We start from the raw sequence: 24,034 nt of genomic DNA, 5'->3' as shown, positions 1-24,034 counted from the left end.
GTATGTGTCATTTGATGTGTAAAGTAAAAATGGACATTTTTACAATGCGCTGTGCCACTCTTGCATAGTCTCATCTCCACTCCAATAAAAGCCACACAGATGTTTCATGATTAGTGTTTATTTAAAATACTCCATCTGCTAATTATATTTCCATTTAAAAACAAAAATGTCACAACTAGCAGCCTACATAGTAAGCAAATATATATATATATATTTTTTTAAATAAACAGGAAAAGAGTCTACTCTTCTCTCTGTAGTGAATATTTTGCACAGGGGTCTGGGACCTGCCAGTCAGGGGAGTGGGCATGAGGGGCTGCCAACGACAAATCCCTGAGAGAGGTTGGTGGCGAGTCATGGTTATGTATCCTGGAGTGTTTGTTGGTTAGGCTGTAGAGGTCAGATATTGTGTCGCTGTCCAGTGAGCACAACATTGGAGTATGGCTGTCCAATAAGAGAACAACATTTGTCCAATGAGAGAACAGCGTTGTAGTATGGCTGGCCTATGAGAGTATAGCATTGGCGCAGCGGATGCCCACCAGGTTGTCAGCGCTAAAGGACCTCCTCACGGCTGCTCGGCTCCAGTCCTTATATTTGTCCTCACACAGTCTGGAGATGGCCTGAACACACACACACACACACACACACAGGGATGAGTGACTAGTCACTGTGGCTTCAAACCTAATGGACTGGTTAAATTCCCTTTCTACAATTCTTGTGTGTCACTCTCTGCTACCATCTTTTCTGTAATGCATTCTCAAACCTCTACCTGTAAGCTCCATCACAGCCCTCTCCTACCCACCACCCTTTAACTACCCCTCATTGCCGTGCCTCCAGTTTCTGGGCCCTCTCGTTGCCGAGTGTCTCCAGGGGGAAGCGGGGGCTGTTGTCGTCAGCCAGAGAGCGCAGGGCGAAGTAGTACTTGGCATAAACACTAGCCGGGACGTTGATGTTGAACTGCAGCAGCTCCAGGAATTGGCGTTCCATCTCGTTCCTGAAAGGGGAGAGAGCGAGGGAAACATGGTTAATATACACATTCCTAGAAAAAGTTGCTCTTAGGCACAGCTATAGGATCAACCTCCCCAAATTAAATCCTAACCCTGCCAATCAGTGCGGGAGAAATGCCAAATGGACTTTAGATAAGTGATAGGGGTAGCTTCATCCACAGGCAAGCCCTCAGGGCATCAATCTAATCAATAGCAAACTCCACTTCTCTTTCCCTGGAGCAGCAAGGGGAACAGTACATGAGGCCTATTCATTCTAACTGTCCTGCAGTGAAGACCAGACTGGCTTTCTGACAGAGCGGCTTGCTTCAGGTATATCATGTCTCTTCCTATACAGATCCCCCTCATCATCCTCATCATCACGACAATGAATAGGAGCGGCAAGCCGGTCACCATGGAGACAGCATCCAGGATGCTTTGTGGGAAAGGAGACAAGAGGGCCAGGGTGGCTGAAGGTTGGTGTGTGTATTGGAAGGCTGGTCTCCCAGGGAAACTAATGGAGCGGGCGAGGGCTGGGGCCATTATGTAGTAGCAGTGAGAGCCACTCCACTGCCTCCCCTTTCCTACCCCCGCCAGTCCTCGGCCCAGCTCACAAAGAGCACTTCAATGGAGGAGATGAAACTAGACTGCGAGAAGAGGGAGAGCGCACACACAGAAAAACATGTACACACACGTGTACTCTTAAACAAATGAGACATACAACACTCTAAAACCTACTAGGATGATGACCAGTAGTGTAGTGAGGAGCAGCCTACTGATTGCTTTGAGATTGCCTTCTGAACACAACCTCACTCAGCCTCCGTGCCCCTCTCCCTCTGTAGTCTCCTCTCAGTTTGATCCTAACACAGGGGCCCACATCACACAGCCCTTATCAGAGCTAAAGACAAGACTACTATACCAGTCTACAGACCACCACCCAATGACTGACCATCAGACAGGAAGGAGGTCTACGTCTGTCCTCCACCTGGACATGACTCAAAAAGAATGACTGCCAATGTGAAAAGATGACATCTGAACCAGCACAGTATGGTTCAGGTTGGCACAATAATAAAAGGGCATATTGTGTGTAATGACTCTAAGTGACACAACTGTGGCAGACGTACATATCCTCCACAGTGATGTCTTTGAGGATCTGGCAGTAGTCTACGTTCCAGACAGCCTGGTCGTCCCACACCTTGGAGGCCAGCAGGATGGCTCCCAGTACAATGCGCTTCCAGTTACATGGGCAGATGTCCATCTCAGCGTAGGTCAGCAGACGCTCCAGGTACACCTGGTGAGGTAGATAAACCTGCGGTGGCTTTTTCGCTTCAGAAATGTGATTGGCACAACAAAGAAAATAAGCGCAATCTGTGGGTAACGGCATGTCATTGATGATTTATTAGAACCAATCACACTGTAATAAACAAATGCAGGTCTACTCTGTTCATTGAGATGAGGCTCGGTTCACTTGACTTGCGGTGCTTTATCAATTGTTTCTAATACTTTACTGCCCTCTGGTGGTACATTAGTGCAGATGCAGGTTAATAGAACATCAAATCAAACTGTCACATGCACCGAATACAACAAATATAGATCTTACCGTGAAATGCTTACAAGTCCTTAACAAACAGTGCAGTTTAAAAAGAGTTAATAAAATATTTACCAAGTAGGCTAAAGTAAAAAAAAAAATGTTTTAAAGTAACAATAACAAGTCAGTGTGGGGGAGTACAGGTTAGAGGTCATTTGTACATGCAGGTAGGGGTGAAGTGACTATGCATAGATAATAAACAGCAAGTAGCAGCAGTGTACAAAACAAATGGGGGGGGGGGTCAATGTAAATAGTCTGGTGACCATTTGATTAGTTGTTCAGCAGTCTTATGGCTTGGGGGTAGAAGCTGTTAAGGAGCCTTTTGGTCCTAGACTTGGCGCTCCGGTACCGCTTGCCACGCGGTAGCAGACAAAACAGTCTATGACTTGGATGACTGGTCTGACAATTTTATGGGCTTTCCTCTGACACCGCCTATTATATAGGTCCTGGATGGCAGGAAGCTTGACCCCAGTGACGTACTGGGCCGTACGCACTACCCTCTAGCGTCTTATGGTCAGATGCTGAGCAATTGCCATACCAGGAGGTAATGCAACCGGTCAGGATGCTCTCGATGGTGCAGCTGTAGAACCTTATGAGGATCTGAGGACCCATGCCAAATATTTTCAGTCTCCTTAGGGGGAAAAGGTTTTGTCGTGCCCTCTTCACAACTGTCTTGGTGTGTTTGGATCATGATAGATCATTGGTGATGTGGATACCAAGGAACTTGAAACTCTCGACCCGCTCCACTACAGCCCCGTTGATGTTAATGGGGGGTCGGTTTTGCCCGCCTTTTCCTGTAGTCCACGATCAGCTCCTTTGTCTTGCTCACATTGAGGTCATCGTTGTTGATGACCACTGTTGTGTCGTCAGCAAACTTAACGGTGTTGGAGTTGTGTTTGGCCATGCAGTCGTGGGTGAACAGGGAGTACTGGAGTGGAATAAGTACACACCCCTGAGGGGCCCCAGTGTTGAGGATAAGCGTGGCAGACATGTTGTTGCCTACCCTTACCACCTGGGGGCAACCAGTCAGAAAGTCCAGGATCCAGTTGCAGAGGGAGGTGTTTAGTCCCAGGGTCCTTAGCTTAGTGATGAGCTTCGTGGGCACTATGGTGTTGAACGCTGAGCTATAGTCAATAAACAGCATTCTCACATAGGTGTTTCTTTTGTCCAGGTGGAAAAGGGCAGACATCTGTTGGGGCCAGTATGCGAATTGGAGTGGGTCTAGGGTATCCGGGAGGATGCTGTTGATGTGAGCCATGACCAGCCTTTCAAAGCACTTCATGAGTACTGACGTGAGTGCTACGGGGTGGTAATCAATTAGGAAGGTTGCCTTCACTTTCTTGGACAATAATACCTAGCGGAATATATCTACAGCACAGGAGGTTGGTGGAACCTTATTTGGGGAGGGGCTTGTGTTAATGGCTGGAGCGGAATGGTATCAAATACATCAAAAACACGCGGCATTCCAGCCACTATTATGAGCCATCCACCCCTCAGCAGACTCCACTGTATCCTTTCATATATGTGTTGATTAATCATGTATTCGCTGCTGATACATGGGTGTATAATGGGTTTTGATTGTGCCGACTGGACTCACCAAGGTGACGATGGCACACTCTGCAGTGAGCTGTGCAGCGCTGAACAGAGTTCTGACAAAGCGGTAGATGAGTTTGTGCTCGGGGTCCGTACGAGTGTAGTCACCAGGAACCTGCTCTCTCTTCAGGGAGAAGACCGTGTTAGACACAGATACAATAAACACCAGCGGAGGCTGCTGAGGGGAGGACGGCTCATAATAATGGCTAGAAAAGAAGCGAATGGAATGGCATCAAACCATGCGTTTAATGCATTTGATACCATTCCACTCATTACCACGAGCCAGTCCTCCACAAAATAAGGTGCCACCAACCTCACATGATACACCAGCCCAGACTCAACACATTCAGTCTTAAATGGCATATAGACTACTCTCAACAAGTTACAGTTGAAGTCGGAAGTTTACATACACCTTAGCCAAATACATTTAAACTCAGTTTACCCTGGTAAAAATTCCCTGTCTTAGGTCAGTTAGGATCACCACTTTATTTTAACAATGTGAAATGTCAGAATAATAGTAGAGAACGATTTCAGCTTTTATTTATTTCATCACATTCCCAGTGGGTCAGAAGATTACATACACTCCATTAGTATTTGGTACCATTGCCTATAAATTGTTCAACTTGGGTCAAATGTTTCAGGGAGCCTTCCACAAGCTTCCCACAATAAGTTGGGTGAATTTTGGCCCATTCCTCCTGACAGAGCTGGTGTAACTGAGTCAGGTTTGTAGGCCTCCTTGATCACATACGCGTTTTCAGTTCTGCCCACAAATGTTTTATAGGATTGAGGTCAGGGCTTTGTGATTACCACTCCAATACCTTGACTTTGTTGTCCTTAAGCCATTTTGCCACAACTTTGGAAGTATGCTTGGGGTCATTGTCCATTTGGAAGACCCATTTGCGACCAAGCGTTAACTTCCTGACTGATGTCTTGAGATGTTGCTTCAATATATCCACATAATTTTCCTCCCTCATGAAGCCATCTATTTTGTGAAGTGCACCAGTCCCTCCTGCAGCAAAGCACCCCCACAACATGATGCTGCCACCCCCGTGCTTCACAGTTGGGATGGTGTTATTTGTCCCCATGTGCTGTTGCAAACCGTAGTCTGGCTTTATTATGGCGGTTTTGAAGCAGTGGCTTCTTCCTTGCTGAGCGGCCTTTTCATGTTATGTCAATATAGGTCTCGTTTTACTGTGGATATTGACACTTTTGTACCTGTTTTCTTCACAAGGTCCTTTGCTGTTGTTCTGGGATTTATTTGCACTTTTCGCACCAAAGTATGTTCATCTCTAGGAGACAGAACGCGTCTCCTTCCTGAGCGGTATGACGGCTGCGTGGTCCCATGGTGTTTATACTTGTACTATTGTTCGTACAGATGAACGCGGTCCCATGGTGTTTATACTTGTACTATTGTTTGTACAGATGAACGTGGTCCCATGGTGTTTATACTTGTACTATTGTTTGTACAGACGAACGTGGTCCCATGGTGTTTATACTTGTACTATTGTTTGTACAGACGAACGTGGTCCCATGGTGTTTATACTTGTAGTATTGTTTGTACAGACGAACGTGGTTCCATGGTGTTTATACTTGTACTATTGTTTGTACAGACGAACGTGGTCCCATGGTGTTTATACTTGTACTATTGTTTGTACAGACGAACGTGGTTCCATGGTGTTTATACTTGTACTATTGTTTGTACAGACGAACGTGGTCCCATGGTGTTTATACTTGTAGTATTGTTTGTACAGACGAACGTGGTCCCATGGTGTTTATACTTGTACTATTGTTTGTACAGACGAACGTGGTCCCATGGTGTTTATACTTGTACTATTGTTTGTACAGACGAACGTGGTCCCATGGTGTTTATACTGGTACTATTGTTTGTACAGACGAACGTGGTCCCATGGTGTTTATACTTGTACTATTGTTTGTAAAGACGAACGTGGTCCCATGGTGTTTATACTTGTACTATTGTTTGTACAGACGAACGTGGTCCCATGGTGTTTATACTTGTACTATTGTTTGTACAGACGAACGTGGTCCCATGGTGTTTATACTTGTAGTATTGTTTGTACAGACGAACGTGGTTCCATGGTGTTTATACTTGTACTATTGTTTGTACAGACGAACGTGGTCCCATGGTGTTTATACTTGTACTATTGTTTGTACAGACGAACGTGGTTCCATGGTGTTTATACTTGTACTATTGTTTGTACAGACGAACGTGGTCCCATGGTGTTTATACTTGTAGTATTGTTTGTACAGACGAACGTGGTCCCATGGTGTTTATACTTGTACTATTGTTTGTACAGACGAACGTGGTCCCATGGTGTTTATACTTGTACTATTGTTTGTACAGACGAACGTGGTCCCATGGTGTTTATACTGGTACTATTGTTTGTACAGACGAACGTGGTCCCATGGTGTTTATACTGGTACTATTGTTTGTACAGACGAACGTGGTCCCATGGTGTTTATACTTGTACTATTGTTTGTACAGACGAACGTGGTCCCATGGTGTTTATACTTGTACTATTGTTTGTACAGATGAACGTGGTCCCATGGTGTTTATACTTGTACTATTGTTTGTACAGACGAACGTGGTCCCATGGTGTTTATACTTGTACTATTGTTTGTACAGACGAACGTGGTCCCATGGTGTTTATACTTGTACTATTGTTTGTACAGACGAACGTGGTCCCATGGTGTTTATACTTGTACTATTGTTTGTACAGATGAACGTGGTCCCATGGTGTTTATACTTGTACTATTGTTTGTACAGATGAACGTGGTCCCATGGTGTTTATACTTGTACTATTGTTTGTACAGATGAACGTGGTCCCATGGTGTTTATACTTGTACTATTGTTTGTAAAGACGAACGTGGTCCCATGGTGTTTATACTTGTACTATTGTTTGTACAGATGAACGTGGTCCCATGGTGTTTATACTTGTACTATTGTTTGTACAGACGAACGTGGTCCCATGGTGTTTATACTTGTACTATTGTTTGTACAGATGAACGTGGTCCCATGGTGTTTATACTGGTACTATTGTTTGTACAGACGAACGTGGTCCCATGGTGTTTATACTTGTACTATTGTTTGTACAGACGAACGTGGTCCCATGGTGTTTATACTTGTACTATTGTTTGTACAGACGAACGTGGTCCCATGGTGTTTATACTTGTACTATTGTTTGTACAGACGAACGTGGTCCCATGGTGTTTATACTTGTACTATTGTTTGTACAGACGAACGTGGTCCCATGGTGTTTATACTTGTACTATTGTTTGTAAAGACGAACGTGGTCCCATGGTGTTTATACTTGTACTATTGTTTGTACAGACGAACGTGGTCCCATGGTGTTTATACTTGTACTATTGTTTGTACAGACGAACGTGGTCCCATGGTGTTTATACTTGTAGTATTGTTTGTACAGACGAACGTGGTTCCATGGTGTTTATACTTGTACTATTGTTTGTACAGACGAACGTGGTCCCATGGTGTTTATACTTGTACTATTGTTTGTACAGACGAACGTGGTTCCATGGTGTTTATACTTGTACTATTGTTTGTACAGACGAACGTGGTCCCATGGTGTTTATACTTGTAGTATTGTTTGTACAGACGAACGTGGTTCCATGGTGTTTATACTTGTACTATTGTTTGTACAGACGAACGTGGTCCCATGGTGTTTATACTTGTACTATTGTTTGTACAGACGAACGTGGTCCCATGGTGTTTATACTGGTACTATTGTTTGTACAGACGAACGTGGTCCCATGGTGTTTATACTGGTACTATTGTTTGTACAGACGAACGTGGTCCCATGGTGTTTATACTTGTACTATTGTTTGTACAGACGAACGTGGTCCCATGGTGTTTATACTTGTACTATTGTTTGTACAGACGAACGTGGTCCCATGGTGTTTATACTTGTACTATTGTTTGTACAGATGAACGTGGTCCCATGGTGTTTATACTTGTACTATTGTTTGTAAAGACGAACGTGGTCCCATGGTGTTTATACTTGTACTATTGTTTGTACAGATGAACGTGGTCCCATGGTGTTTATACTTGTACTATTGTTTGTACAGACGAACGTGGTCCCATGGTGTTTATACTTGTACTATTGTTTGTACAGATGAACGTGGTCCCATGGTGTTTATACTGGTACTATTGTTTGTACAGACGAACGTGGTCCCATGGTGTTTATACTTGTACTATTGTTTGTACAGACGAACGTGGTCCCATGGTGTTTATACTTGTACTATTGTTTGTACAGACGAACGTGGTCCCATGGTGTTTATACTTGTACTATTGTTTGTACAGACGAACGTGGTCCCATGGTGTTTATACTTGTACTATTGTTTGTACAGATGAACGTGGTCCCATGGTGTTTATACTGGTACTATTGTTTGTACAGATGAACGCGGTCCCATGGTGTTTATACTTGTACTATTGTTTGTACAGATGAACACGGTCCCATGGTGTTTATACTGGTACTATTGTTTGTACAGATGAACGTGGTCCCATGGTGTTTATACTGGTACTATTGTTTGTACAGATGAACGCGGTCCCATGGTGTTTATACTTGTACTATTGTTTGTACAGATGAACACGGTCCCATGGTGTTTATACTTGTACTATTGTTTGTACAGATGAACGTGGTCCCATGGTGTTTATACTTGTACTATTGTTTGTACAGACGAACGTGGTCCCATGGTGTTTATACTTGTACTATTGTTTGTACAGATGAACGTGGTCCCATGGTGTTTATACTGGTACTATTGTTTGTACAGATGAACGTGGTCCCATGGTGTTTATACTGGTACTATTGTTTGTACAGATGAACGTGGTCCCATGGTGTTTATACTTGTACTATTGTTTGTACAGATGAACGCGGTCCCATGGTGTTTATACTTGTACTATTGTTTGTACAGATGAACGCGGTCCCATGGTGTTTATACTTGTACTATTGTTTGTACAGATGAACGTGGTCCCATGGTGTTTATACTTGTACTATTGTTTGTACAGACGAACGTGGTCCCATGGTGTTTATACTTGTACTATTGTTTGTACAGATGAACGTGGTCCCATGGTGTTTATACTTGTACTATTGTTTGTACAGATGAACGTGGTCCCATGGTGTTTATACTTGTACTATTGTTTGTACAGACGAACGTGGTCCCATGGTGTTTATACTGGTACTATTGTTTGTACAGACGAACGTGGTCCCATGGTGTTTATACTTGTAGTATTGTTTGTACAGACGAACGTGGTCCCATGGTGTTTATACTGGTACTATTGTTTGTACAGACGAACGTGGTCCCATGGTGTTTATACTTGTACTATTGTTTGTACAGACGAACGTGGTCCCATGGTGTTTATACTGGTACTATTGTTTGTACAGACGAACGTGGTCCCATGGTGTTTATACTGGTACTATTGTTTGTACAGATGAACGCGGTCCCATGGTGTTTATACTTGTACTATTGTTTGTACAGACGAACGTGGTCCCATGGTGTTTATACTTGTACTATTGTTTGTACAGACGAACGTGGTCCCATGGTGTTTATACTGGTACTATTGTTTGTACAGACGAACGTGGTCCCATGGTGTTTATACTTGTACTATTGTTTGTACAGACGAACGTGGTCCCATGGTGTTTATACTTGTACTATTGTTTGTACAGACGAACGCGGTCCCATGGTGTTTATACTTGTACTATTGTTTGTACAGATGAACGCGGTCCCATGGTGTTTATACTGGTACTATTGTTTGTACAGACGAACGTGGTCCCATGGTGTTTATACTTGTACTATTGTTTGTACATTTTTTTTTCTGGATGTCTTGACTGATTTCTTTTGATTTTCCCATGATGTCAAGCAAAGAGGCACTGAGTTTGAAGGTAGGCCTTGAAATACATCCACAGGTACACCTCCAATTGACTCAAATGATGTCAATTAGCCTATCAGAAGCTTCTAAAGCCATGACATCATTGACTGGAATTTTTCAAGCGGTTTAAAGACAGTCAACTTTGTGTATTTAAACTTCTGACACACTGGAATTGTGATACAGTGAATTATGAGTGAAATAATCTGTCTGTAAACAATTTTTGGAAAAATGACTTGTGTCATGGACAAAGTAGATGTCCTAACCGACTTGTCTAAACTATAGTTTTTTAACAAGAAATGTGTGGAGTGGTTGAAAAAGGAGTTTTAAGGACTCCAACCTAAGTGTATGTAAACTTCCCACTTCAACTGTAGAAAAAAAGAAGTAATTTCTAAATTTAGGTTCATGTCGAGTTTCCTACTAGCTAAACTAAATCTTATTCAATCCCCCTGCAGTGGTGTGTTTTATGCTGAAATTCGAGCTAGAGGTGCACTGGGATGGGCTATGGCATAAAGTTACAGTGTAAGGTCTAGAAGGGAGTGGGGAGACTGGCTGATACCAGATATTGATGTAGACAAGGGCAGACACACCAGTACAGCCAACAGTAGATCCACTGCAGATCTCTGTTAGGATGTAAACCGATATCAGGAGCTATTCTTTGGAATACATAAGATTCTGCAAACCCAGAGTGGATTATGGCAAAACTGGAACTGTCCACTCACCGATAAGAGGTGCATCTTCTCATCGAAAATGTCCAGTGACCTGTCAGAGTCCCTGAGACAGAGAGGGAGAGAGAGAACACCACTCTGAACCACACTGTCCCAAACCCCAATACACAGACATTTTTCCAGGCCCAGAGACCACCAACAGATCCATAATGCCTACTACCTATGTATACTCAAAATGAACAAGTCAAAACACTGCCACTCACCTGTTTTTAATGTGGTAGTATATCGCTAGTGTAACACTGGAAGAGGAGAAAGATAATTCATTAGGACCTGTGTTCAACTAGAAAAGGTACATGTCTTGTATGTGCATATGAAGGTAGCAGGTAGCCACCATTTTATTGTGCTTTTCAGGTTGGGCTGGCTGACCGTGCTGTCATCGATAAAGATGGTGGAACAGGAACTGTACTTCTTAGAGAGAGGAGAGGTCTGCAAAAGGAAATGTGTGACATTCAGTGGAAGTTGTCTTGGAAGTCAGACAATGCTATATTGAACCCTATCCCTTTGAGGTAATTGATGCTAGCCTGTGGTGGCTATAGCATAATAATGACATCACCAATTGGTTGCAGTAACTCCTGACAAACTACTTCCAAGGTAATAGGTTAGGTTTGAAATGTGGGTGAACTAGGCCATGTAATCTTGGGTCTGGGGCAGTCACTATAATACAGAGGTGTAGTTGAGGAAGAACAGTGGACAAAACACTCATACCAGGTCTCCTGTTTAATTGTGTTTGTCTTCTAGCTGACCGGACACCCCAACCACTTACTACAGGGGCTACAGTCTGTTCACCACAAGCACATAGGCTACATGAACACACACACACACACACACACACACACACACACACAGTAGGGTATTTGACCAGGTCAAAAAGTCTTGGCAATTAGTTAGTTTCCACAGTGGGGATATTAAATAGAGGTCAGAGTAAACAAAGATTAAGAGGGCAGCCATAATGTCAACCAACCCTCTGCCCAGATCCTTTAAAAAGCTGACCAATCAGGTATGATGTCAGAGTGTTAAATTTGCAAATGTATTAGTTTGGTGTTGCCCTCCAGAGTAGGGACACAATGTTTTGGTGTCTCATCTGCCAGAGCCACAGGGCATCTGATGACCCCAGGTGACAATGACATCATACTGCTAACTCTAGAGAATGTGATGAATACACACAGTAGCGCCCCCCCCACCCCCCACCCCCCCCCCCCCCCACACACACAAAACCTTAATTATTGTTGGTTGACAAAAACCCAACCTAACCATTAAATACTTACATGACTAACATGGTTTATGTGATTCCTTTTCCTCTTGTCTTGCACTGGAAGGAAAAAGAAAATAGGCAGACTCAGACAAAACAGTCACATAGAAAGGGAAAGGAACAGTCACATAGAAAGGGAAAGGACGAGGAACAGTCCCAGAAAGGCAGAGGAACAGTCCCAGAAAGGCCGAGGAACAGCCCCATAGAAAGGGAAAGGCCGAGGAACAGTCACATAGAAAGGGAAAGGCCGAGGAACAGTCACATAGAAAGGGAAAGGCCGAGGAACAGTCCCAGAAAGGCCGAGGAACAGTCCCAGAAAGGCCGAGGAACAGTCCCAGAAAGGCAGAGGGACAGTCCCAGAAAGGCAGAGGAACAGTCCCAGAAAGGCCGAGGAACAGTCCCAGAAAGGCCAAGGAACAGTCCCAGAAAGGCAGAGGAACAGTCACATAGAAAGGGAAAGGCCGAGGAACAGTCCCAGAAAGGCCGAGGAACAGTCCCAGAAAGGCCGAGGAACAGTCACATAGAAAGGGAAAGGACGAGGAACAGTCACATAGAAAGGGAAAGGCCGAGGAACAGTCCCAGAAAGGCAGAGGAACAGTCCCAGAAAGGCCGAGGAACAGTCCCAGAAAGGCAGAGGAACAGTCACATAGAAAGGGAAAGGACGAGGAATAGTCACATAGAAAAGGAAAGGCTGAGGAACAGTCCCAGAAAGGACGAGGAACAGTCCCAGATAGGGAAAGGACGAGGAACAGTCCCAGAAAGGGAAAGGACGAGGAACAGTCCCAGAAAGGCAGAGGAACAGTCCCAGAAAGGCCGAGGAACAGTCCCAGAAAGGCCGAGGAACAGTCCCAGAAAGGCCGAGGAACAGTCCCAGAAAGGCAGAGGAACAGTCACATAGAAAGGGAAAGGACGAGGAACAGTCACATAGAAAGGGAAAGGACGAGGAACAGTCACATAGAAAGGGAAAGGCCGAGGAACAGTCCCAGAAAGGCAGAGGAACAGTCCCAGAAAGGCCGAGGAACAGTCCCAGAAAGGCCGAGGAACAGTCACATAGAAAGGGAAAGGCCGAGGAACAGTCACATAGAAAGGGAAAGGACGAGGAACAGTCACATAGAAAGGGAAAGGCCGAGGAACAGTCCCAGAAAGGCAGAGGAACAGTCCCAGAAAGGCCGAGGAACAGTCCCAGAAAGGCCGAGGAACAGTCCCAGAAAGGCAGAGGAACAGTCACATAGAAAGGGAAAGGACGAGGAATAGTCACATAGAAAAGGAAAGGCTGAGGAACAGTCCCAGAAAGGACGAGGAACAGTCCCAGATAGGGAAAGGACGAGGAACAGTCCCAGAAAGGGAAAGGACGAGGAACAGTCCCAGAAAGGGAAAGGACGAGGAACAGTCCCATAAAGGGAAAGGACGAGGAACAGTCCCATAAAGGGAAAGGACGAGGAACAGTCCCAGAAAGGGAAAGGACGAGGAACAGTCCCATAAAGGGAAAGGACGAGGAACAGTCCCAGAAAGGGAAAGGACGAGGAACAGTCACATAGAAAGGGAAAGGCCGAGGAACAGTGCCAGAAAGGACGAGGAACAGTCCCAGAAAGGGAAAGGACGAGGAACAGTCCCAGAAAGGGAAAGGACGAGGAACAGTCCCAGAAAGGGAAAGGACGAGGAACAGTCCCAGAAAGGGAAAGGGCGAGGAACAGTCACATAGAAAGGACGAGGAACAGTCACATAGAAAGGACGAGGAACAGTCACATAGAAAGGACGAGGAACAGTCACATAGAAAGGACGAGGAACAGTCACATGGAAAGGGAAAGGCCGAGGAACAGTCCCAGAAAGGGAAAGGACGAGGAACAGCGACCCAAAAAAACGACTCCGAAAAAGAGGGAAACGAGGCGGTCTTCTGGTCAGACTCCGGAGACGGGCACACCGTGCACCACTCCCTAGCATTCTTCTTGCCAATGTCCAGTCTCTTGACAACAAGGTTGATGAAATCCGAGCAAGGGTAGCATCCCAGAGGGACATCAGAGACTGTAACGTTCTTTGCTTCACGGAAACGTGGCTCACTGGAGAGATGCTATCCGAGGCGGTGCAGCCAACGGGTTTCTCCACGTATCGCACAGACGGAAACAAACATCTTTCTGGTAAGAAGAGGGGCGGGGGCGTATGCCTTATGGCTAACGTGACATGGTGTGATGAAAGAAACATACAGGAACTCAAATCCTTCTGTTCACCTGATTTAGAATTCCTCACAATCAAATGTAGACCGCATTATCTACCAAGAGAATTCTCTTCGATTATAATCACAGCCGTATATATCCCCCCCCAAGCAGACACATCGATGGCTCTGAATGAACTTTATTTGACTCTTTGCAAACTGGAAACCATTTATCCGGAGGCTGCATTCATTGTAGCTGGGGATTTTAACAAGGCTAATCTGAAAACAAGACTCCCTAAATTTTATCAGCATATTGATTGCGCAACCAGGGGTGGAAAGACCTTGGATCATTGTTACTCTAACTTCCGCGACGCATATAAGGCTCTGCCCCGCCCCCCTTTCGGAAAAGCTGACCACGACTCCATTTTGTTGATCCCTGCCTACAGACAGAAACTAAAACAAGAGGCTCCCACGCTGAGGTCTGTCCAACGCTGGTCCGACCAAGCTGACTCCACACTCCAAGACTGCTTCCATCACGTGGACTGGGACATGTTTCGTATTGCGTCAGACAACAACATTGACGAATACGCTGATTCGGTGTGCGAGTTCATTAGAACGTGCGTTGAAGATGTCGTTCCCATAGCAACGATTAAAACATTCCCTAACCAGAAACCGTGGATTGATGGCAGCATTCGCGTGAAACTGAAAGCGCAAACCACTGCTTTTAATCAGGGCAAGGTGTCTGGTAACATGACCGAATACAAACAGTGCAGCTATTCCCTCCGCAAGGCTATCAAACAAGCTAAGCGTCAGTAGAGACAAAGTAGAATCTCAATTCAACGGCTCAGACACAAGAGGCATGTGGCAGGGTCTACAGTCAATCACGGACTATAGGAAGAAATCCAGCCCAGTCACGGACCAGGATGTCCTGCTCCCAGGCAGACTAAATAACTTTTTTGCCCGCTTTGAGAACAATACAGTGCCACTGACACGGCCTGCAACGAAAACATGCGGTCTCTCCTTCACTGCAGCCGAGGTGAGTAAGACATTTAAACGTGTTAACCCTCGCAAGGCTGCAGGCCCAGACGGCATCCCCAGCCGCGCCCTCAGAACATGCGCAGACCAGCTGGCCGGTGTGTTTACGGACATATTCAATCAATCCCTATACCAGTCTGCTGTTCCCACATGCTTCAAGAGGGCCACCATTGTTCCTGTTCCCAAGAAAGCTAAGGTAATTGAGCTAAACGACTACCGCCCCGTGGCACTCACTTCCGTCATCATGCAGTGCTTTGAGAGACTAGTCAAGGACCATATCACCTCCACCCTACCTGACACCCTAGACCCACTCCAATTTGCTTACCGCCCAAATAGGTCCACAGACGATGCAATCTCAACCACACTGCACACTGCCCTAACCCATCTGGACAAGAGGAATACCTATGTGAGAATGCTGTTCATTGACTACAGCTCGGCATTCAACGCCATAGTACCCTCCAAGCTCGTCATCAAGCTCGAGACCCTGGGTCTCGACCCCGCCCTGTGCAACTGGGTACTGGACTTCCTGACGGGCCGCCCCCAGGTGGTGAGGGTAGGCAACAACATCTCCTCCCCGCTGATCCTCAACACTGGGGCCCCACAAGGGTGCGTTCTGAGCCCTCTCCTGTACTCCCTGTTCACCCACAACTGCATGGCCACGCACGCATCCAACTCAATCATCAAGTTTGCGGACGACACAACAGTGGTAGGCTTGATTACCAACAACGACGAGACGGCCTACAGGGAGGAGGTGAGGGCCCTCGGAGTGTGGTGTCAGGAAAATAACCTCACACTCAACGTCAACAAAACTAAGGAGATGATTGTGGACTTCAGGAAACAGCAGAGGGAACACCCCCCTATCCACATCGATGGAACAGTAGTGGAGAGGGTAGCAAGTTAAGTTCCTCGGCATACACATCACATACAAACTGAATTGGTCCACTCACACAGACAGCATTGTGAAGAAGGCGCAGCAGCGCTTCTTCAACCTCAGGAGGCTGAAGAAATTCGGCTTGTCACCAAAAGCACTCACAAACTTCTACAGATGCACAATCGAGAGCATCCTGGCGGGCTGTATCACCGCCTGGTACAGCAACTGCTCCGCTCTCAACCGTAAGGCTCTCCAGAGGCTGGTGAGGTCTGCACAACGCATCACCGGGGGCAAACTACCTGCCCTCCAGGACACCTACACCGCCCGATGTCATAAGAAGGCTATAAAGATCATCAAGGACATCAACCACCCGAGCCACTGCCTGTTCACCCCGCTATCATCCAGAAGGCGAGGTCAGTACAGGTGCATCAAAGCTGGGACCGAGAGACTGAAAAACAGCTTCTATCTCAAGGCCATCAGACTGTTAAACAACCACCACTAACATTGAGTGGCTGCTGCCAACACACTGACACTGACTCAACTCCAGCCACTTTAATAATGGGAATTGATGGGAAATGATGTAAATATATCACTAGCCACTTTAAACAATGCTACCTTATATAATGTTACTTACCCTACATTATTCATCTCATATGCATACGTATATACTGTACTCTATATCATCGACTGCATCCTTATGTAATACATGTATCACTAGCCACTTTAACTATGCCACTTTGTTTACATACTCATCTCATATGTATATACTGTACTCGATACCATCTACTGTATCTTGCCTATGCTGCTCTGTACCATCACTCATTCATATATCCTTATGTACATATTCTTTATCCCCTTACACTGTGTACAAGACAGTAGTTTTGGAATTGTTAGTTAGATTACTTGTTGGTTATTACTGCATTGTCGGAACTAGAAGCACAAGCATTTCGCTACACTCGCATTAACATCTGCTAACCATGTGTATGTGACAAATAAAATTTGATTTGATTTGGAAAGGAACAGTCACATAGAAAGGGAAAGGACGAGGAACAGTCACATGGAAAGGAACAGTCACATGGAAAGGGAAAAGACGAGGAACAGTCACATTGTGCTTATGAGGGAGCATAGAAGTCACTTACAGTAGCCTAAGTACCATCTCTTTACATAGCGTGCTAGAGCAGAGACATTGGTGGTGGAGAGGACGAGTTACCACCGTACCAAGTAGCTAAAGTGCATAAGACGAGAGTTTGAGACGTGTGCCGTATGGACTCTCACGGCATCATGATCATGTCTCGTGTGATGATGTGATGCGAGCAGGGTAGATTACTTACACTCACAGTCTGTCTGGGACTTGCTGAGGAAGATGGTGCTGAGTCGGGCATGGTTCGATGGGTGGGACTCCTGGGCCAGTTCTGGAACACACAAAGTCACCATGGACCAATAGAAAACAGTAGATAAAAGAGGGATAATGATACAGACTGTTACTGAAGAGACTGACTTATTCCATGGTTAGTGATACAGAGAACAGCCTGTGTAAACTCTTAGTTCCCTGGAGGCCAGTATGTTGACCCGAGGCCAGTGAGAAGAAAATTAGACCTGATGCTCCATAAAGACAGTACAGTGACCTGAATGCATACTATTACCCAATTAGAGGAATGCATGAATGAATACATAAATTAAAACAAATGTGTATAGGACAACCAGGCTATGTAACCAAACACTCTTGGACAGCAGCAGCATCACATACTAAACGATGGAGATCGATTTAATGACCTCATTGGAAACTACACCACATAATGGGTCCATTACACACAGGTTCAATGGTTAGGCTTAGCGATTAGACAACCTGAACCAACTGTAATGTATTAACAGCTGCCTCTGTCTGGGATTGTGAGCCCCTGGTGGAACGTGGCAGGCAGGGCCAGGGGAATATCAGGTCAGGCGGGTTGGCTTGGCAGAGCCAGCATACCCCCCCGTCCACTCAGGCTGTGGCAGGGGCGCGGGATGATGGTATGGGACTGGCAGGGAGGGGGGGGCAACAATGACGCCTTTGTCTGGGGTCTCTGGAGAACACTGGGTCTGCTCTCCTTAAGCTCCACCCATACTGGCCAGCATGCCAAGAAACAGAAGGTAGAGCAGAGAGGAGGTGGTTTTCAACCTGTGGTCCGACAGCTGTTGATCCGTGGGGTACTGGAGGTAATGTTTTGGTAATAAGCCATTTGATATTACAATAGGCCTTTGAATCTGTTACAGTCACTGATAAAACATACTCTTAATTTGACCACTAAAATATTTGTGATATGGTGGTCCCCGGAACAGAAAAGGTTGAGAACTGCCGAGGTAGACTTGGTTGCAACACAAAATACGGTGCGACATACACACGTCTGCCACTACCGATCAGATAAATGGCACGCTGTCTGGGATTGTGAGCCCCTGGGCTCCCGAGTGGCACGGTCTAAGGCACTGCATCTCAGTGCTAGAGGCATCACTACAGACCGTGGTTCGATTCCAGGCTGTATCACAACCGGCAGTGATCAGGAATACCATTGTGCGCTGCCCTATTGGCCCAGCGTCGTCCGGGTTAGGGTTTGGCCGGGGTAGGCCGTCATTGTGAATAAGAATTTGTTCTTACCTGACTTACCTCGTTAAAAGGTTAAATATAATACAGATTAGAGTGTGTCAGACATCAAGTGATTACTGCATCCTAGATAAGATGGAGCCTCAGCTCCCCGACCCAGCCACACAGCCCCTCCCTCCACCAGCATCTACCATTCACACCCTGACCTCTACATGGACTGGAGTCTTCCTGCCGGGGAATCCCATGCCCGCTGAGCACCGTCTGTGCCAGTCACTGTATTTCTGTCCCGGCTCCACTTTAAGAGGTATGCCACTGCCATGTGATGCCAGGAATGGGATGTGGAGTGGAGTTGGAGCCAGGCGGGCATACAGTATCTCTCAACACTAAGGAGGGCAAGCCATGGTTAGCATGTTACCCACTAGAATCTGCCATGCTCTTGGACCTACTACTCTGCTGAAGCAGGCATAGGTCATACAAAATGGATACACAGATTACTTCATTCAGCCCCCTTCACTCGTATTTGTCCAATTTTGCCATGGCTCATGGGGTGTTCTTATACTATCCGAGTGACTCAAAATCAAATGGGGGCCCCATGCCATGTTTGAATTTTTGTGTTTTGATTCAGTGATGTAAATGCGAAAGCACAACCGTCACTCACTGCTCCGTTTTTCCTCTGTCACTGTCACTCAGAGGCTGTGTGACAGCAACGCCTAGTCTGACTGGCCTGTTTGTTCTTACACGCTAAATAAAAACATACCTAGTATCCACTTTGCTCGCGCTGCAGGCCGCTCCAATCATTAAAACAAATGTAACAGAAACCACATCAAATGTTATTTTGCCGTGATGGAGCTGCGCAGAAGAGGACAGAAACATCTACATGATTCAGGTGGATGACGTATTGTGAGTTCAAATGTTGCATGTACAGCCATCTAGCGCAAAAATAATATTGTGATATGAAACTATCGATTTTTTCCACCATTACTAGTAATCATCCAAATATGGCTAACTTAAGTGATCCGAGTAAGAACGAAAATAGCCTTCATTGTCTGCTTGTGCAGAAATGTGCTTTGAGTCCTAGGCTCTAGGCTGAAGGAACAGCAGTAGTAGGCAGGCAGGCAGAGCAGACAGCACTGATAACCACTCTATAGATTTGAGGAAAGTCCTTGCTGTGAGATCAATGGCCTATTGGCCTTCACAGTTCAGACAGCAGGACGTGTGGGCTTCCCGAACCAGGATGAGCAGGCTGTGATGGTGATGTAGTCCATTGTACTAAAATGTGTCACTGGCGCTGGCCTGAAGAGTGGCTGTCTGAAGTCTCTGCACATGGTGGTTATGCTCCAAAACTTCTCCGTTCCTGGCTCACACAAGACAACACTGAGTGGCCCTTATCAGGTGATCTACCCTCAGTTCAGTCTACTACTCTTTATCATCCACCTACAGCTGGTCCTAGACCTGTGATGAAAAGCTGGAGGACTGTCTTCATAATAGTGCTGATAAATTAGTGCTTTTTGAGGTCGGTTTGGTTATTAAAAAATAAAGATTTTCGGTTTCTGTGCATTATGTGGGTTGAATGCTGTAAAAACACAATAAAACAATGAATAAAAGTCCCATGACGGTAGTGACTGCCATACCCATGACACTTATTAACAATCAGTTATTCACAGTATTTAATACAAATATTTCAGGTTGTGTATTTAACATGTTTTATTTGATAACTTATATTTCATTCCAAATCATCTCTATAGAGCTGTTTCCTATGCTGTCTAACAAAACCACTATTTTAGTAGTTCAAAGTAAATAAGAATACTTTTGTAACTGTTGAATATCAATTATTAAATCACTTAGATAATGTAGTCAGGTAAAGATGCCTCATGAAATAACTGCTTTCTTGATCGTGGATTCTTCTGTCTCCTATGTAGCAGGCGTAAAAGATTGACTGGTAAACTTGTCCAGTCAATGGACTATGGTCATTGTAGTTAATTATCAAGTTGTCTGCGGTAAACAATGTATAAACTATGTTGGAAACGACAACTACATCACACCGTTTGAGCTTGATCTGATTTATCTCTAGAGAAACTGCAGCACACATTGAGCTCACCCAACAACAAAAAATAACATGGAATTCAAATACTTTAACCAAAGTCAGTCAATTTGTTGTTTAAAAATGAAAAATAACTGACGTTTAGGTAAAAAAAAAAAAAAAAAAAAAAATTTTTTTTACTTACATTTTTAAAAACTCAGCACTACTACATAAGGACACAAAGAGGGACAGACCATCTAACCCTGACCCAGGGTCAGCCTTTCAACAGATGGGTATAACACACTAGGCTTAGTGCTAGTAGACAGGCAGACCCTCGCTCTCTCTGAAGTCCAAAATAAACCGGGGGGGGGGATTCAATCATCTGTTTATGGCAAGGACCGCTAAAACAAAACATCCTTGAAACATTGCTGCAATTATTTCATGAGGAGGATATCCCAAGCTGGAAGGCATGCAATGAAATCACATGGGTGTCACCCATAGGCACAAGGGGTCTTATACTCACTGAGGGTTAAAATAGTTATACTGTAGCAACATAACACTGCTTATCAGAGCATAGTGTACATAGTATTGGTTTAAAACAGCTTTTCCCCTTGATTATGTGTGTGAGTCAGTGAGGCAGCTGTCCTGTGGTATAGCATCATCAGGATGCCCGGGATATCTGGCAGAGTTGGAGAATAGATCCTTGGGGGTCTGTGCCATATTACACCAACCATGCCATAGTGCAGTACTTTTGACAAGGGCCCATAGGGTTCTGGTAGTACACTAAATGTGGTCCTTTGTAGTGCAGTTGGTAGAGCATAGCGCTTGTAACGCCAGGGTAGTGGGTTTGATTCCCAGGACCAACCATATGTAAAATGTATAAATGCATGACTAAGTCGCTTTGGATAAAAGCACCTGGTAATTGGCATACACTCACTAGCGTTTTAGGTATATCCACATTTCAGGTACACCCATTTAGTACCGGGTCAGACTTTGCCTCCAGAACAGCCGGAATTCTTTGGGGCATGGAAATGTTTCTCAATTGGTATCAAGGGACCTAATGTGTGCCAGGAAAACATTCCCCACACAATTACACCAACAGCCTGTACCATTGAGACCAGGCAGGATAGGGCCATGTTGCAGCAGATGACCACACCGGGTTTCACTCCTATAATGCTGCTTACGCCAAATCCTGACTGACATCAGCATGATGCAACAGGAACTGGGATTCGTCAGACCAGGCAATGTTTTTCCACTCTTCAATTGTCCAGTTTTGGTGATCATGTGCCCACTGGAACCACTTCTTGTTTTTCCTCTGATAGAAGTGGAACCCGGTGTGGTCGTCTGCTGCAATAGCCCATCCGCGCTGTTATTTGCCTGGATCAAACACCCCTCCTTCCCAGGCAGCCTCATCACACCCAACTTTATGGGCATGTAATTCAATCAGAATATTATACCTTTAGTATCTCTACTACAGCAGCTAATCCCAAATATGCGAGCGTGACACCTACCGTTAGGTTCCTCTCTGTCGCTAATGTGCTGCAGGTACGGGCCGGTGTCGTCCCTCACATTCGTGCTTTTTTGGTAGTCTTCCAGGCAGTTGCCTTGGTAACTTTGGGCTTCTCTCCGGGGACACGCAGCACGCAATCGTATTCCCCATTCCACACGAGGAATAACTTCAATACTATTTTAGAATCAAGAGTAGTGCAAAATTCCTTCAAATCAGGTATGCCAGCTAGCTAGTTTCAGCTACCAACAAATACATACGCTTTTCATTCAGCTACAAAAAAAAACATTGAAAACAGAGAAAATATTAAATTATAAACAAAATTGCTGACAAGAAATATCAATAAATTGCACTTCTGTCCATGAGGGTGTGCTTGCCTGTTCTCCTTCCGCACCATGCATTAATCAAGATTGCTGACTGCAACAAAAATAAAAAGCGATGTTGTTTCTTTGTGTATACTATATTAGAAAACATGGAGCAAAAACAAGGTTGCTCGCTACTTAACAACATAAATCATTTGTAACACCGAGGTCATCAAGAAGCTGTAAACCCGAGCAATACAAGTGGCTGCCCATTCATCCATTGGACATTCCTTTACAAGAAAGTCAGCAAGCTAGCTGTAGCAGCAACGGAACACTGTATGAGCGATTAGCTAGTCCCTTTAAACAATATAACTACTCCACGCATATGCAACTAGTTTCCAACCGTCGGTTCCCAATTGTCCGAAGTAAATTAGATCTCTCACGCCAGTCCCTTCTTTGATTCCCAATCCCAGGATCAGACGCCAACTCTATCCCGAGGCTTTGTGTTCACGTAGCTGCCGTCTTGATACAGAAATCAAAGCCGGAGCGGTTCAAATAATTTATCGAAGTCAATCTGGTCAAGTCTTCCCGAAGTTCATCTTCGACCCCACCCCCCTAACCTTCGGACTCAGGATCCTCCATTGTCCCCACCGGCCAGTTCTGCGTACCGCTCGCAGCCACTACAGCCATCTGTTCTGAACACGGCTACCTGGCATGCACAGCTGACTTACAGAATTCCTTAAATTACTATTGGGCGTGTAATCAAAACGAGGGGAATTTCTCAATGGCCATTGGTTCAAAAATGTGTAAATTGAAATGAATTCTGACAAATAAATGCATTCAGATAAATACATACATCTTCATCCTTATTGGTCTTCAAAATATGAATAATTAAGAATGACCGTCTCCCATCGTTCAATGGGCGCATTCGATCATTCTGAGCCACGGGACACCTGCCCATGGACCTGTGACGTGACCGGGCAGTAGCGGTGAGACATGAACGCCGTAATCTACGTCGCGTGGTCATGTCGTCAACAAGGCAGCATGGTGTATCGTCCAGAAACATACATCTAGTTTCCATAAAACATACACTTACCGAACAGTTCATTATTTAAACGAATGTAATCAACTTTCACCCTGTGCCAAACACGCCAACCCGAGCGCCCGATTAATCAAATCCCCTCATTGTACATGTCCAATTTTTATTTTGATGTAACCTTTATTTAACTAGGCAAGTCAGTTAAGAACAAATTGTTATTTTACAATGACGACCTACCTCGGCCAAACCCGGACAACGCTGGGCCAATGGTGCGCTGCCCTTTGGGACTCCCAATCACGGCCGGTTGTGATACAACCTGGATTCGAACCAGGGTGTCTGTAGTGCCAGACAGCTGCGCCACTTGGGAGACAATCAAGTTGTTCCACCCATATAACGAGGCCGCTTGTTTAATCGTCATTTGATTGGACAAAAACCAAGGAAAAGGCCATACCTCAATTATTCTTACAGAAGCAGTGCTTTATATTGAGATAGCTCT

At 45.1% G+C, this 24,034-nt stretch overlaps 1 protein-coding gene across 1 annotated transcript; it reads right to left on the bottom strand.

Annotated features, from left to right (window-relative positions):
* Positions 1–102: 102 nt before the first annotated feature.
* LOC110520225 (cyclin-Y-like protein 1) lies at positions 103–22,470 on the bottom strand. Its single transcript, XM_036974614.2, is given in 11 exon segments — positions 103–617; positions 829–991; positions 2,105–2,271; positions 4,166–4,285; positions 10,783–10,834; positions 10,992–11,027; positions 11,120–11,214; positions 12,054–12,097; positions 17,424–17,504; positions 22,202–22,287; positions 22,289–22,470. Coding segments are annotated over 11 exon segments (1,023 nt in total). The 5' UTR covers positions 22,351–22,470; the 3' UTR covers positions 103–500.
* Positions 22,471–24,034: the final 1,564 nt, after the last annotated feature.

Source organism: Oncorhynchus mykiss, chromosome 3 (assembly GCF_057628025.1).
Source record: "Oncorhynchus mykiss isolate SJ-2025 chromosome 3, ASM5762802v1, whole genome shotgun sequence".
Classification (NCBI taxonomy): Eukaryota; Metazoa; Chordata; class Actinopteri; order Salmoniformes; family Salmonidae; genus Oncorhynchus; species Oncorhynchus mykiss.
Note: the sequence above shows the minus strand (reverse complement) of the source record. Positions and strands in the feature narration are given on the sequence as shown.